Below are 14293 nucleotides of genomic sequence, written 5' to 3' on the forward strand. Positions count from 1 at the left end.
AGGGGCTTCTGACAGTTCAGGGGCAGCAGCTGACCTCCAGGGGCGGGAAGTTCTCTGTGGGAGCAGTGTTCACGTAGCTCATTTTAAGTTTTAAGCAAACAAAAGCGAAAACAAGCAAACAAACAAACCAGTGAAACTCAAACCAATTACTTGGCCAGGGCCACGTGCACGGTTTTGAGTCTGGCTCCTGCGCTGTACGTCCTGGGAGCCCGCGGGGCCCAGAAGAGCTTTTCAGAGGCCGAGCGAGCCTCCCGGACCAGCCCAGTGTCAGTTTGCTGGCCGCCTGCCCTTCACGATGAAGGAATAAGCCAGCCTGCTGCTCACCTGGAGGGCATCCTCAGCTCCCCTCACACGTGAGCGCTCCTCCCAAGATGGACGCCAGCCGTGCCTGGAATCCTTTGGCTCCCTTTGATGCCCGGGGCCGCTTGTGATTCGACAGCTGCGATACTACAGTGCAAACAAACACCCGAAAAGAACCCAACAATGAATTTTTTTTTTTTTTTTTTTTTTTTTTTTTTTGCGGTATGCGGGCCTCTCACTGTTGTGGCCTCCCCCGTTGCGGAGCACAGGCTCCGGACACGCAGGCTCCGGACGCGCAGGCTCAGCGGCCATGGCTCACGGGCCCAGCCGCTCCGCGGCATATGGGATCCTCCCAGACCGGGGCACGAACCCGTATCCCCTGCATCGGCAGGCGGACTCTCAACCACTTGCGCCACCAGGGAGGCCCCCAACAATGAATTTTAAATAACAATCTTATTACATTTTTGGAGTTAATATAACTTCAGTAGAGCTATATATTGTTCTGTAGAGTATATGGTTACTTCTCTAGAGAGTTATTCTAGAAATTTTCACCTTAGAGACAGAGTTTTGGTGTGGACCTTGAGCCAGAATTACGAGAATTCACCCTCTTAGCCTTGTCACGTGCGTTAAAGAGCACTGAAACGATGTGCAGACGGGGTCTTCGTTTAAATTAGTTCAGTAAGATGCCATTTAATTAAAGTTCAGTCCGCAAAGTGCTCCACTTTAGGTAGTTTCAAAGCTAAGATTCAACAATAAAGTGTTTGTAATAGACACTATCCCAGAAGTTTGATACTGTTCTTGAGTTTGAGGTAAGAGAATTTTGGGGTCAAATGACTCAGCCCGGGGAGAGGTGAGGAGAACGCAAATGTGGGCCTTTGGGGGAAGCGTCTTAGAAGAATTTGTTCCTAAAAAAATTCCTATCAATTTTTCAAAATATTCTGAAACTTCTACTAATGGTGAAAGGCACATTCAGCCCACCATATCACATACTTTAAAAACCAGAAATGTTAAAATATATTTTGTAAAAACTAGAAATGACCAGAAAGGGTCCTCTCCCTCCCCCAGTGTTACTATGACACATTTAGGAATCAGCACAAGAGGAAGCATGTGTGAAAGACAGGCGCGGTGTGCTATGAATGTAGAAGTTTTTAATTCTGACTCCTGCAGTCTGTTTAATCTCTTTGAGCCTCCGTTTCCTAATCTCTAAAGTGGGGATAATCTCTGCCTAACAGGGTGTTACATTATTTTACTTACTCTGTATGTGTAAGACACTAAGCAGAGTGCTGAACACAAAGTAAGTACTTGATAAATGGTAGTTATTATCAGTGATGTTATCATCTAATTAAAAATGCTGTTAGTATTTTTAGTATATTATAGTAAGAAACTCTTAAAAGTATGGATGACTTTTTTTAGGTTTAAGTATATTTTCTGTTTTTCTATGATACACTTTTATCACTTCTCTAAGTAAAAAATTTAATTCAAAAAGGATGTGGTAACCCTGTGCCCTGCGTGGTGACAGCTACTGGGAGCGCTTTCCAAGCCTGCCAGCCCCTGGTTCCGAACACCTCCCTGAGTCCTCAGTGTCTGTCTAGGACATTTATTTATGCAGAGCCGGGGCCTGTTAACCTTCAGCCCTTTCTTGTGCTATCTACAGTGTTTTCAACATTTTTTGACAAAGAAAATGAAAGTGCTGGATATCAGTAAGCAAAGTCGATAATCTTTTAAGAAAGCATTTTAAGGGACAGCAACAATCGTGCTCATTCTCCTATCACAGGTATTTTTAAAGGCTATGGGGGTAAGAGTCTAGGTAGAGGTACTTCTAACGTAGGGAATTGTACGCTTGTATGTTGCCGTGCTTGTGTACACACTCATTTGGGCTGTGTGCCACGTGGTTCCTTCCTCCTGCAGTAAGTGACAGAGGTATGGACGAGGCATAAAGCACAGAGCAGTACTCTACGTGTGGAGCACAGTCTGTTTGAGGGGATGAAAGCCGTCCAGGGCCCTGAAACAGCGTCAAGGTAGGAAGGACTCCCCTCTGTGGGACCCACAGTGGAGCCATCCAAATGGACAGCTCTTCTCCGGATTCTAACAGAGGGCATCTGCTGACGCTCTTCCCAACAGACCTTTTGGGTAGATTTTCCTCTTTGAGCATACAGAGGAAGCAAAACTTAGTGCATGTGGCCACCTGTCACCGGGAGGTGGAGGGAGAATGCATGTGAGAACGGCAGGCACCGCTCTTGACCTAGAGGACGCTAGTTAGAGCGTTAATGCCACATGAGGCAGTGAGGCCAGTTCCCCATGGATTGTGGTCTTGACTGACTGTCACAGCCTTACCAAGTACCCCCTCCCTGCCGCTGCAGACACCCGGATGTGTGGTAGCTGATTTGAGCCTGCAGCCCAGAGAAGTACCTCCGAGACGGGCGTCTGGCTTTATAAACCCAGATAAAGGCGACTCCACCTAGTTTAGGTTTAGGTCAGAAGCGGCGGAAAGGAATGAGTACATGAAGGAACAGACACAGAACGACAAGTGCGTTCTCTAGGCCGCCTACTTAGGTGGGCTGGAGACCAGGTGACAGCGACAAGGCTCATGCAGGGGTCCAGGTGCGAGCCAGCGGGAGATGGGCCTGGAGGACCATGGCAGGAAGGAGGAAGACTGTAGAGGCGTTTGGGCAAGTTGGATAATTAGATTTGATTTAAGGGCAAGAATCGGAGGAGCCAGAGGCGAGTCTGTGGTTTGGGGAGACCCATTGCAAGGTGCAGGGTTGTGATGCATCACGAAAAATAATACGTAATGCGTACCTGAGGAGCCGCAGCCAGGGATTTGTTGAAGGTGTGCATTCCGCACTCTGCCTTTGCTGCAGTGTGACCCTTAAAGAAGATTGAAGGTGGGAAGGGAAATACCATGGGGAGAACTCCTTTTGCAAGAAAAATGCTTTTGTTTTTTTTTAAAACCTTGCACCCTTATTTGGCGGCAAGCTAGTGGACTTGAAGACAGAGATTGCAACACAGGAGAAAAGTGTGATTTAAAGTTTGAACACAGCACTGTTCTGTTCGCACCCCAGTTCATATTCCTTGGTGAATGTGAATCCATTTACAGATTTTCTGTTGGCACCAGAAAGAGGACTTGGGCTTATGCAGAAAGGAGAGCTTGTTTTCACACAAAACAGCCTCTGGTTGCTAAGTACATACTTTGTCGTTTCTGGCTTCTACTTACAAACTGCAGTGGTGGGTTCCTGCAGTTCTGGGTAACTGCGTGCCATCTGGACCCTTTTCAGGATTTGAGGCCAAGGAGCGAGTCATAGTGCATTCGTGTGCGCCCACTTGTGTGTGTGACTGCTTCGTGTCTAACAGTATCCCTCCCAGCTAGTTGATCTGTAATTTTGCAGGGTTTTTTTTTTTCTTTTTTTTTGTCGTACGTGGGCCTCTCACTGTCGTGGCCTCTCCCGTTGCGGAGCACAGGCTCCGGACGCGCAGGCTCAGCAGCCATGGCTCACGGGCCCAGCCGCTCCGCAGCATATGGGATCTTCCCGGACCGGGGCACGAACCCACGTCCCCTGCATCGGCAGGCGGACTCTGAACCACTGCACCACCAGGGAAGCCCTGTAATTTTGCAGTTTTTAAAATAGAAACTGAAACCAGTACCTATGGTTTATGGAAATCCAAATAGCAAAACACATGTCCTATTACCCCCCAGCTGAGTCTGCTTTTAAAATGTAACTTTTCAGCAAGCGCTCTCTGCATTGCTGGGAAAGACGGCCTGTGCGCCTTCCCCTGACCAGCCCCGCTTTCTGCCCCCTTCGCAGAACGTGTACGTGAACATAAACCGCATCATGTCGGTGGCCAGCCGCCTGGTGGAGTCGGGCCACTATGCCTCCCAGCAGATCAAGCAGATCGCCAGCCAGCTGGAGCAGGAGTGGAAGGCGTTCGCGGCCGCCCTGGACGAGCGCAGCACTCTGCTGGACATGTCGTCTGTCTTCCACCAGAAAGCCGAGAAGGTCAGTGCCTGGGACCTCCCCCCCAACCCCTGCCCCCGCCCCGGAGCCCTGTGTTCACACGGCAGAGCCCAGGAGGACGCTGGGGCGCTGAAGTCCACGGCTGCGCCCAGCCCGCTGTGCGACCTCAGGCACGCTGTTCCACCTCCTCGTCCCTTACTTTCCTCATCTGTAAAGTGGAGAGAAAAGTACGGATTTGAGGGGCCGTTGCATGGTGTAATGCGATCATTCATATTAGCTGCCTTGCACAGGGCGTGGTACGCTGTAGGGACTCGGAAGTGGCAACTGCTGTTCTTTATCCCCTCCTGTCCCTCCTCCTCATCACTTGAGAATTCCACTTAGGATGCTTTGGCAGCAAGTAACAGAAAGCCTGGCTCTCAGGTTTAGACATCAGGGGTTGTTGAGTTCTTGTCTCACAACACAGGGAATTGGAAAGTATAGGGGGTTCCAGCCGCACAGTGGTATCAGGGCTGGCGGGCTCCTGGCTGGGCCTGGCCATCCCCTGGGGGTGCCAGGTGTGTGCTGCAGCCCCCAGCACCGGCCCCTCTACGGTGGTGTCCCACGCGTGCAGGATAGCGGTGTCGTGTCCTCTCAGTTTCTCCGGGCAACAGTGTTTTCAGAAGGTCCCTCCAGCCCAGCCCGCTTCCCTGCAGTCCCCTCGGCCAGGAGAGGGTGCCTGCCCACACCCTGGCTTCAGGGGGGCGGGGAAGGGCGGTTCTGGGTCCTCAGCCTCCCCGGCAGGGGCAAGGCTCTGCCAGCCAGGGCTGCGGTGGGAAAGTGGCTTTGGGATATGGTTTCCAGTGTCCCTCACAGTCACTAAGTCATTTGTATGGACTCGGCTTCACATCAGCTTCATCTGCTGATGCACTGTGGGTCACAGTACCTTATTTCAGAGGGAACGTGTGATGTGAGCCCTTAACGCTCCCCACATGCCCACAAACAGGCAAACCTGCTTCAGTGAACACGCTTGGAAAACAGCGAAAGGAAAGTGAATTGCTGTGACTCAGATGCTAGTGGTGGAAGCCTGGGTGGTGAAACACCTTTTCAAGACATAGAGGAAGAAAGGTCAGGAACTTCGAGCCACTAGGAAGACACAAGTGGTGGCCTTAATTGAAAGGAAGAACACTACTAGAGCTTCCGCAGGGATAGTTCTGGGAGGAAACCTACAGGCATAGGGCTTTGCACTGACGGTTCTAAGAAGGAAATAGTATCCCTTTAATCTAGAAACAGTCTCTGTTGAGGAGTGAAGGCAACAAGGGAAGGTAGAGGCCCCAGCTTGCCCAGCGTCTTGGCAGGGCAGCTGGAATGTTGCACAAGGTGCTAATTATGGGTGATCTCAACTCTAGAAACCTTTAAAGTTGTGAAGCAATTGAGGAAACAGAGTGGGATAGAAAGAAGAAAAAATCTTAATAGTCACACGTGAAAGCTGTGAGTACGGACTTGCAGGTTTCAGTGGTCGGATTTTTCTGCTAACTGTACACATTTCGGTAGTTTGGTGTTAAAGGAGAAACAAAGCCCCCCACCCAGAAACAGTTTGAATTAAAGTAAGAGGAGCCCCCTTCAGCCTAAAGCAGCGCCGTCTACACTTCCCTGTGGCCACCTCTGGTCCCTGTCATTGTCAAGGTCGTGGTGTGTTGTTCACTGGACATTATCGTAGGTGGGAGAAGAGCTTTGTGGCCCCCTCTCGTGTGCCATCTGGAATGGTAACATATAGTGTGGGCTGCAGCCACTCCCTGGGCCTGGAGGTGTGTGAGTTGCTTGTGGGCCCCTAGAAAGGTCCTTTAAGATGATGTGAATAAAGGTGAACAAGGACAGACTGCTTGGGGGAATAATGGAAAGTCTGAAGCAGAATAACACATAGGGAAAATCTCTCTAACCATGGCAGGTTTCAGAATTGCAAATAAACCCAGAAGATTAATTGCTGCTCTGACCTACCTGAAAATAATGTAGAAATGTGGGTGCCATGGGGTGTTTTCCCCCCAGTGTTTTATTATAAAAATTTTTAGACATGCAGCAAAGTTGAAAGAGCCTGAGGTGTTTTTATTTGGATAAAATAATGGCTGTCATTTATGGATTTGAAGGAAATGCAACTAGATGAATACACTGTGGAACAGAATTTCGTGGGATCCTGCCTGAGCTCTAACAGTGCTTGCAGTCCCTGCGTATCAGTGGCCAGAGAAGATGCCAAGCATGACCTTAGGGACAGAGTGGGCTGGTGAGAAAGGCCGGCATCTCTCACAGGCCCTGACTGAGGCGGTGTGGCCTGCACCCGGCAACCGAAATGTCCGGATGGGACCGACCGTAGGTTGGCTTCGGAAAATGTTTCCTTACCCTCAAGTACAGGTGTAATGTGTATCTTCCCCTCCACTGACATTCAGATGCGCGGAAGAAGATCTCACCTCCTAAGTAGTTTTCCTCTTCCCAGGAGAGGGATCTCTGAATAGGTTAACTTTGTTCCCTCCTTTAAAATGCTCTGTCTTCTAGTTATGCTTCAGCTGTTCTCATAAACTCAGTAGGGAACGGACCAGAACCTGGATATCATAAATAAGGTTTCCATCACAGCCACCCCTTTGACCCGCATCCAGTTCTCATTAAGAATTTAAATCTGATTAGGGTGACAGGCCCTGTGACCCTGTGGTTAATGGTGTCACTGAAGGAAGCAGCCTTCCCGGAAGGATGACAGCTCGGCTTTGGAGGGGTGTGTGCTGTGTGCCCAGCCTGCTCCTGTCTCTGGTGTGTTCTTCTGTTGGTGTTCGTTTGTGCGTTTTTTTTTAATTTTTTAATTTTATTTAATTTTTTTATACAGCAGGTTCTTATTAGTCATCAGTTTTATACACATCAGTGTATACATGTCAATTCCAATCGCCGAATTCATCACACCCCCACCCCATCCCCCGCCACTTTCCCCCCTTGGTGTCCATACGTTTGTTCTCTACATCTGTGTCTCAGTTTCTGCCCTGCAAACCGGTTCATCTGTACCCTTCTTCTAGGTTCCACATATATGCGTTAATATACAATATTCGTTTTTCTCTTTCTGACTTACTTCACTCTGTATGACAGTCTCTAGATCCATCCACGTCTCAACAAATGACCCAATTTCGTTCCTTTTATGGCTGAGTAATATTCCGTTGTATATATGTACCACATCTTCTTTATCCATTCGTCTGTGACCTGGCTATTGTAAATAGTGCTGCAGTGAACATTGGGGTGCATGTGCCTTTTTGAATTATGGTTTTCTCTGGGTATATGCCCAGTAGTGGGATTGCTGGATCATATGGTAATTCTATTTTTAGTTTTTTAAGGAACCTCCATACTTTTCTCCATAGTGGCTGTATCAATTTAAATTCCCACCAACAGTGCAGGAGGGTTCCCTTTTCTCCACACTCTCTCCAGCATTTTCTGATGATGCCCATTCTAACTGGTGTGAGGTGATACCTCTTGTAGTTTTGATTTGCATTTCACTAATAATTAGTGATGTTGAGCATCTTTTCATGTGCTTCTTGGCCATCTGTATGTCTTCTTTGGAGAAATGTCTATTTAGGTCTTCTGCCCATTTTTGGATTGGGTTGTTTGTTTCTTTAATATTGAGCTGCATGAGTTGTTTATGTATTTTGGAGATTAATCCTTTGTCCGTTGATTCGTTTGCAAATATTTTCTCCCATTTGGAGGGTTGTCTTGTTTATAGTTTCCTTTGCTGTGAAAAAGCTTTGAAGTTTCATTAGGTCCCATTTGTTTATTTTTATTTCCATTACTCTAGGAGGTGGATCAAAAAAGATCTTGCTGTGATTTATGTCAAAGAGTGTTCTTCCTGTGTTTTCCTCTAAGAGTTTTATAGTATATGGACTTACATTTAGGTCTCTAATCCATTTTGAGTTTATTTTTGTGTATGGTGTTAGGGAGTGTTCTAATTTCATTCTTTTACATGTAGCTGTCCAGTTTTCCCAGCACCACTTACTGAAGAGACTGTCTTTTCTCCATTGTGTATCTTTGCCTCCTTTGTCATAGATTAGTTGAACATAGGTGAGTGGGTTTATCTCTGGGCTTTCTATCTTGTTCCATTGATCTATGTTTCTGTTTTTGTGCCAGTACCATATTGTCTTGATTACTATACCTTTGTAGTACAGTCTGAAGTCAGGGAGTCTGGTTCCTCCAGCTCCATTTTTTTCCCCTCAAGACTGCTTTGGCTCTTTGGGATCTTTATTGTCTCCATACAAATTATAAGATTTTTTGTTCTAGTAAAAATGCCATTGGTAATTTGATAGGGATTGCATTGAATCTGTAGATTGCTTTGGGTAGTATAGTCATTTTCACAGTATTGATTCTTCCAGTCCAAGAACGTGGTATATCTCTCCATCTGTTGGTATCATCTTTAATTTCCTTCATCAGTGTCTTACAGTTTTCTGCACACAAGTCTTTTGTCTCCTTAGGTAGGTTTATTCCTAGGTATGTTATTCTTGTTGTTGCAGTGGCAAATGGGAGTGTTTCCTTAATTTCTCTTTCAGATTTTTCATCATTAGAGATTTCTGTGCATTAATTTTGTATCCTGCTACTTTACCAAATTCATTGATTAGCTCTAGCAGTCTTCTGGTGGCATCTTTAGGATTTACTATGTATAGTGTCATGTCATCTGCAAACAGTGACAGTTTTACTTCTTCTTTTCCAATTTGTATTCTTTTTATTTCTTTTTCTTCTCTGATTGCTGTGGCTAGGACTTCCAAAACTATGTTGAATGATAGTGGTGAGAGTGGACATCCTTATCTTGTTCCTGATCTTAGAGGAAATGCTTTCAGTTCTTCACCATTGAGAATGATGTTTGCTGTGGGTTTGTCGTATGTGACCTTTATTATGTTGAGTTAGGTTCCCTCTATGCCCACTTTCTGGAGATTTTTTATCCTAAATGGGCGTTGAATTTTGTCAAAAGCTTTTTCTGCATCTATTGAGATGATCATATGGTTTTTATTCTTCAGTTTGTTAATATGGTGTATCACATTGATTGATTTGTGTATACTGAAGAATCCTTGCATTCTTGGGATAAATCCCACTTGATCATGGTGTATGATCCTTTTAACATGTTGTTGGATTCGGTTTGCTAGTATTTTGTTGAGGATTTTTGCATCTATGTTCATCAGTGATATTGGTCTGTAATTTTCTTTTTTTGTAGTATCTTTGTCTAGTTTTGGTATCGAGGTGATTGTGGCCTTGTAGAATGAGTTTGGGAGTTGTCCTTCCTCCACAGTTTTTTGGAAGAGTTTGAGAAGGATGGGTGTTAGCTCTTCTCTAAATGTTTGATAGAATTCACCTGTGAAGCCATCTGGTCCTGGACTTTTGTTTGTTGGAAGATTTTTAATCAAAGTTTCAGTTTCATTACTTGTGATTGGTTTGTTCATATTTTCTACTTGTTCCTGGTTCAGTCTTCGAAGGTTATACCTTTCTAAGAATTTGTCCGTTTCTTCCAGGTTGTCCATTTTGTTGGCATAGAGTTGCTTGTAGTAGTCTCTTAGGATGTTGTGTATTTCTGCCGTGTCTGTTGTAACTTCTCCCTTTTCATTTCTAATTTTATTGATTTGAGTCCTGTCCCTCTTTTTCTTGATGAGTCTGGCTAATGGTTTATCAATTTTCTTTATCTTCTCAAAGAACCAGCTTTTAGTTTTATTGATATTTGCTATTGTTTTCTTTGTTTCTATTTCATTTATTTCTGTTCTGATCTTTATGATTTCTTTCCTTCTGCTACCTTTGGGTTTTGTTTGTTCTTCTTTCTCTAGTTCCTTTAGGTGTAAGGTTAGATTGTTTATTTGAGATTTTTCTTGTTTCTTGAGGTAGGCTTGTATAGCTATAAACTTCTCTCTTAGAACTGCTTTTGCTGCATCCCATAGGTTTTGGATCGTCGTGTTTTCATTGTCCTTTGTCTCTGGGTATTTTTTGATTTCCTCTTTGATTTCTTCAGTGATCTCTTGGTTATTTAGTAGTGTATTGTTTAGCCTCCATGTGTTTGTGTTTTTTACGTTCTTTTTCCCGTAATTGAATTCTAATCTCATAGCGTTGTGGTCAGAAAAGATGCTTGATATGATTTCAATTTTCTTAAATTTACTGAGGCTTAATTTGTGACCCAAGATGTGATCTATCCTGGAGAATGTTCTGTGGGCACTTGAGAAGAAAGTGTAATCTGCTGTTTTTGGATGGAATGTCCTGTAAATATCAATTAAATCTATCTAGTCTGTTGTGTCATTTAAAGCTTCTGTTTCCTTATTTATTTTCATTTTGGATGATCTGTCCATTGGTGTAAGTGAGGCGTTAAAGTCCCCCACTGTTATTGTGTTACTGTCAGTTTCCTCTTTTATAGCTGTTAGCAGTTGCCTTATGTATTGAGGTGCTCCTATGTGGGGTTCATATATATTTATAATTGTTATATCTTCTTAGATTGCTCCCTTGATCATTATGTAGTGTCCTTCCTTGTCTCTTGTAACATTCTTTATTTTAAAGTCTATTTTATCTGATATGTGTATTGCTACTCCAGCTTTCTTTTTATTTCCATTTGCATGGAATATCTTTTTCCATCCCCTCACTTTCAGTCTGTATGTGTCCTTAGATCTGAAGTGGGTCTCTTTCAGACAGCATATATATGGGTCTTATTTTTGTATCCATTCAGCGAGCCTGTGTCTTTTGGTTGGAGCATTTAATCCATTCACGTTTAAGGTCATTATTGATACGTATGTTCCTATGACCATTTTCTTAATTGTTTTTGGTTTGTTTGTGTAGGTCCTTTTCTTTTCTTGTGTTTCCCACTTAGAGAAGTTCCTTTAGCATTTGTTGTAGAGCTGGTTTGGTGGTGCTGAATTCTCTTAGCTTTTGCTTGTGTGTAAAGCTTTTGATTTCTCCATCGAATCTGAATGAGATCCTTGCCGGGTAGAGTAATCTTGGTTGTAGGTTCTTCCCTTTCATCACTTTAAGTATATCATGCCACTGCCTTCTGGCTTGTAGAGTTTCTGCTGAGAAATCAGCTGTTAACCTTATGGGAGTTCCCTTGTATGTTATTTGCCGTTTTTCCCTTGCTGCTTTCAGTAATTTTTCTTTGTCTTTAATTTTTGCCAGTTTGATTTCTACATGTCATGGCGTGTTTCTCCTTGGGTTTACCCTGTATGGCACTCGCTGCGCTTCCTGGACTTGGGTGGCTATTTCCTTTCCCATATTAGGGAAGTTTTCAACTATAATCTCTTCAGATATTTTCTCGGGTCCTTTCTCTCTTCTCCTTCTGGGACCCCTATAATGCGAATGTCGCTGTGTTTAATGTTATCCTAGAGGTCTCTTAGGCCGTCTTCATTTCTTTTCATTCTTTTTTCTTTATTCTGTTCTGCAGCAGTGAATTCCACCATTCTGTCTTCCAGGTCACTTATCCATTCTTCTGCCTCAGTTATTCTGCTATTGATCCCATCTAGTGTATTTGTGTTTTCAGTTACTGTGTTGTTCATCTGTGTTTGTTTGTCCTTTAATTCTTCTAGGTGTTTGTTCTTTAATTCTTGTAGGTCTTTGTTCAGCATTTCTTGCATCTTCTCAATCTTTGTCTCCATTTTTTTTCTGAGGTCCTGGATCATCTTCACTATCATTATTCTGAATTCTTTTTCTGGAAGGTTTCCTATCTCCACTTTATTTAGTTGTTTTTCTGGGGTTTTATCTTGTTCCTTCATCTGGTACATAGCCCTCTGCCTTTTCATCTTGTCTATCTTTCTGTGAATGTGGTTTTTGTTCCACAGGCTGCAGGACTGTAGTTCTTCTTGCTTCTGCTGTCTACCCTCTGGTGGATGAGGCTATCTAAGAGGCTTGTGCAGGCTTCCTGATGGGAGGGACTGGTGGTGGGTAGAGCTGTGTGTTACTCTGGTGGGCAGAGCTCAGTAAAACTTTAATCTGCTTGACTGCTGATGGGTGGGGCTGGGTTCCCTCCCTGTTGGTTGTTTGCCTTGAGGCAACCCAACACTGGAGACTACCTGGGCTCTTTGGTGGGACTAATGGTGGACTCTGGGAGGGCTCACGCCAAGGAGTACTTCCCAGAAGTTCTGCTGCAAGTGTCTTTGTCCCTGCCAGCGTCCTTGGCCACAGCCTCCCCCCGCTCCTGCTGGAGACCCTCCAACTCTAGCAGGTAGGTCTGGTTCAGTCTCCCCTAGGGTCACTTCACCTTCCCCTGGGTCCCGATGCTCACACTAGTTTGTGTCTGCCGACTCCAAGAGTGGAGTCTCTGTTTCCACCAGTCCTGTCGAAGTCCTGCAGTCAAATCCCACTAGCCTTCAAAGTCTGATTCTCTAGGAATTCCTCCTCCCGTTGCTGGACCCCCAGGTTGGGAAGCCTGATGTGGCACTCAGAATCTTCACTGCAGTGGGTGGGCTTCTGTGGTATAAGTGTTCTCCAGTCTGTGAGTCACCCACCCAGCAGTTGCAGGATTTGATTTTACTGTCATTGTGCCCTTCCTACCTTCTCATTGTGGCTTCTCCTTTGTCTTTGGATGTGGGGTATCTTTTTTGGTGAGTTCCAGTGTCTTCCTGTCAGTGATTGTTCAGCAGTTAGTTGGGATTCTGGTCTTCTCACAGGAGGGAGTGAGAGCACTTCCTTCTACTCCGCCATCTTGGTTCAGGGCCCTTATAAAGACTGAAACCCAGTCTCGTATTAGCTCAGTCCTTTTAGAATCCAGTCATTCCCTTCCAATTTCTTCATCCTTTGGAGGTGTTTTCTGCTTTTTCTTCCTTTCCAGATATTTGCATTGAGTGAGAGGACAACAATTTCAGCAGTTATAATCTCTTCACATCTTACTCATGTTCGTTTGTGGTTTTATAAACGTAAATCTTGGGGTTCGAACTAGATGAGAATGACGTTTCGTAGACTCTGTTTCCAGAGGTGTCTTGGCCATTCATTCTCTCCCAACCTCATCCCCAGTGAGGGTGTGCACAGGATCAGAACGTCAGTTTGCAGAAATGGAGACACGACCAAAAGGTTACTGGTTTCACCAGTAGACAGTGTCTACGGCTCCAGCCTCCACTTTGTTTGGTCATGTGTTATATCCCTTTATATTAAGAAGCTTCATAGCACACTTGTTAGAATTACCTTTTTATAAATCAAAGAATTAAAGTGATTTGATTTTACTACACCTTAAAATCTCCAATTTTCACTATTTAAAAAAATTATGAGAGCTGCACTGTCCAGTATGTTAGCCAGTCACCACATGCGGCTATTGAAATTACTTAAAGTTAAGTAAAATTTATTAATAAAATAATTTAAAAATAGAATTAGGGACTTCCTTGGTGGTACAGTGGTTAAGAATCCGCCTGCCAATGCAGGGGACATGGGTTTGAGCCCTGGTCCAGGATGATTCCACATGCCGCAGAGCAACTAAGCCTGTGCACCACAACTACTGAGCCTGCGAGCCACAACTACTGAGCCCACGTTCCACAACTACTGAAGCCCACGTGCCTAGAGCCTGTGCTCCATCACAAAGAGAAGCCACCGCAATGAGAAGCCCATGCACTGCAATGAAGACCCAACATAACCAAAAATAAATAAATAAATTTATTTAAAAAAAAAAGAATTAAACTTCACCTCCTTAGTCACAGTATCCACATTTCAGATGCTCAGTAGCAGCTTGTGGCTAGTGGCTGGTGGCCTCAGCAGCACAGATGGGCGTTTCCATCACTGCAGAAATTGTTAGTGCTGCTAATGGTTTACCTTCAGAGTGAACCATAAATCTGATCAGCTCCTTTTATCCATGACTGTATGGGCCTCTATAATCAGATAATAGCCAAAACCAAAGTAACTAGGACTTGTATAGCTCTTTGAAATTTACAAAGCCCTTTAATACAAAATCTCATTTCATCCTTAAATCAGCCCGGTGAAGGACATGGGACTGATGGTGTTAATGTCCTTATATTCCGTTTGGGGAGTGATTTACCCAAGCTGGGACTTTCTTCAAGGTGTAGGAGAGTCTTTTGCTCCTGACCTGACAGCACACTGTTTCACAAACA

The 14293-nt window shown here is 44.6% G+C and overlaps 1 protein-coding gene across 3 annotated transcripts in view; it reads left to right on the forward strand.

Annotated features, from left to right (window-relative positions):
• TRIO (trio Rho guanine nucleotide exchange factor) overlaps positions 1-14293 on the forward strand; it is a 390266-nt gene that overhangs the window by 171049 nt on the left and 204924 nt on the right. For all 3 annotated transcript variants that reach the window (XM_060092734.1, XM_060092735.1, XM_060092733.1), the window contains exon 7: positions 4104-4295. In XM_060092734.1, coding sequence (XP_059948717.1) covers positions 4104-4295 — 192 coding nt within the window. The remainder of the gene's footprint in view (positions 1-4103; positions 4296-14293) is intronic.

The sequence above is a fragment of the Mesoplodon densirostris genome, chromosome 3 (assembly GCF_025265405.1).
Source record: "Mesoplodon densirostris isolate mMesDen1 chromosome 3, mMesDen1 primary haplotype, whole genome shotgun sequence".
Classification (NCBI taxonomy): Eukaryota; Metazoa; Chordata; class Mammalia; order Artiodactyla; family Ziphiidae; genus Mesoplodon; species Mesoplodon densirostris.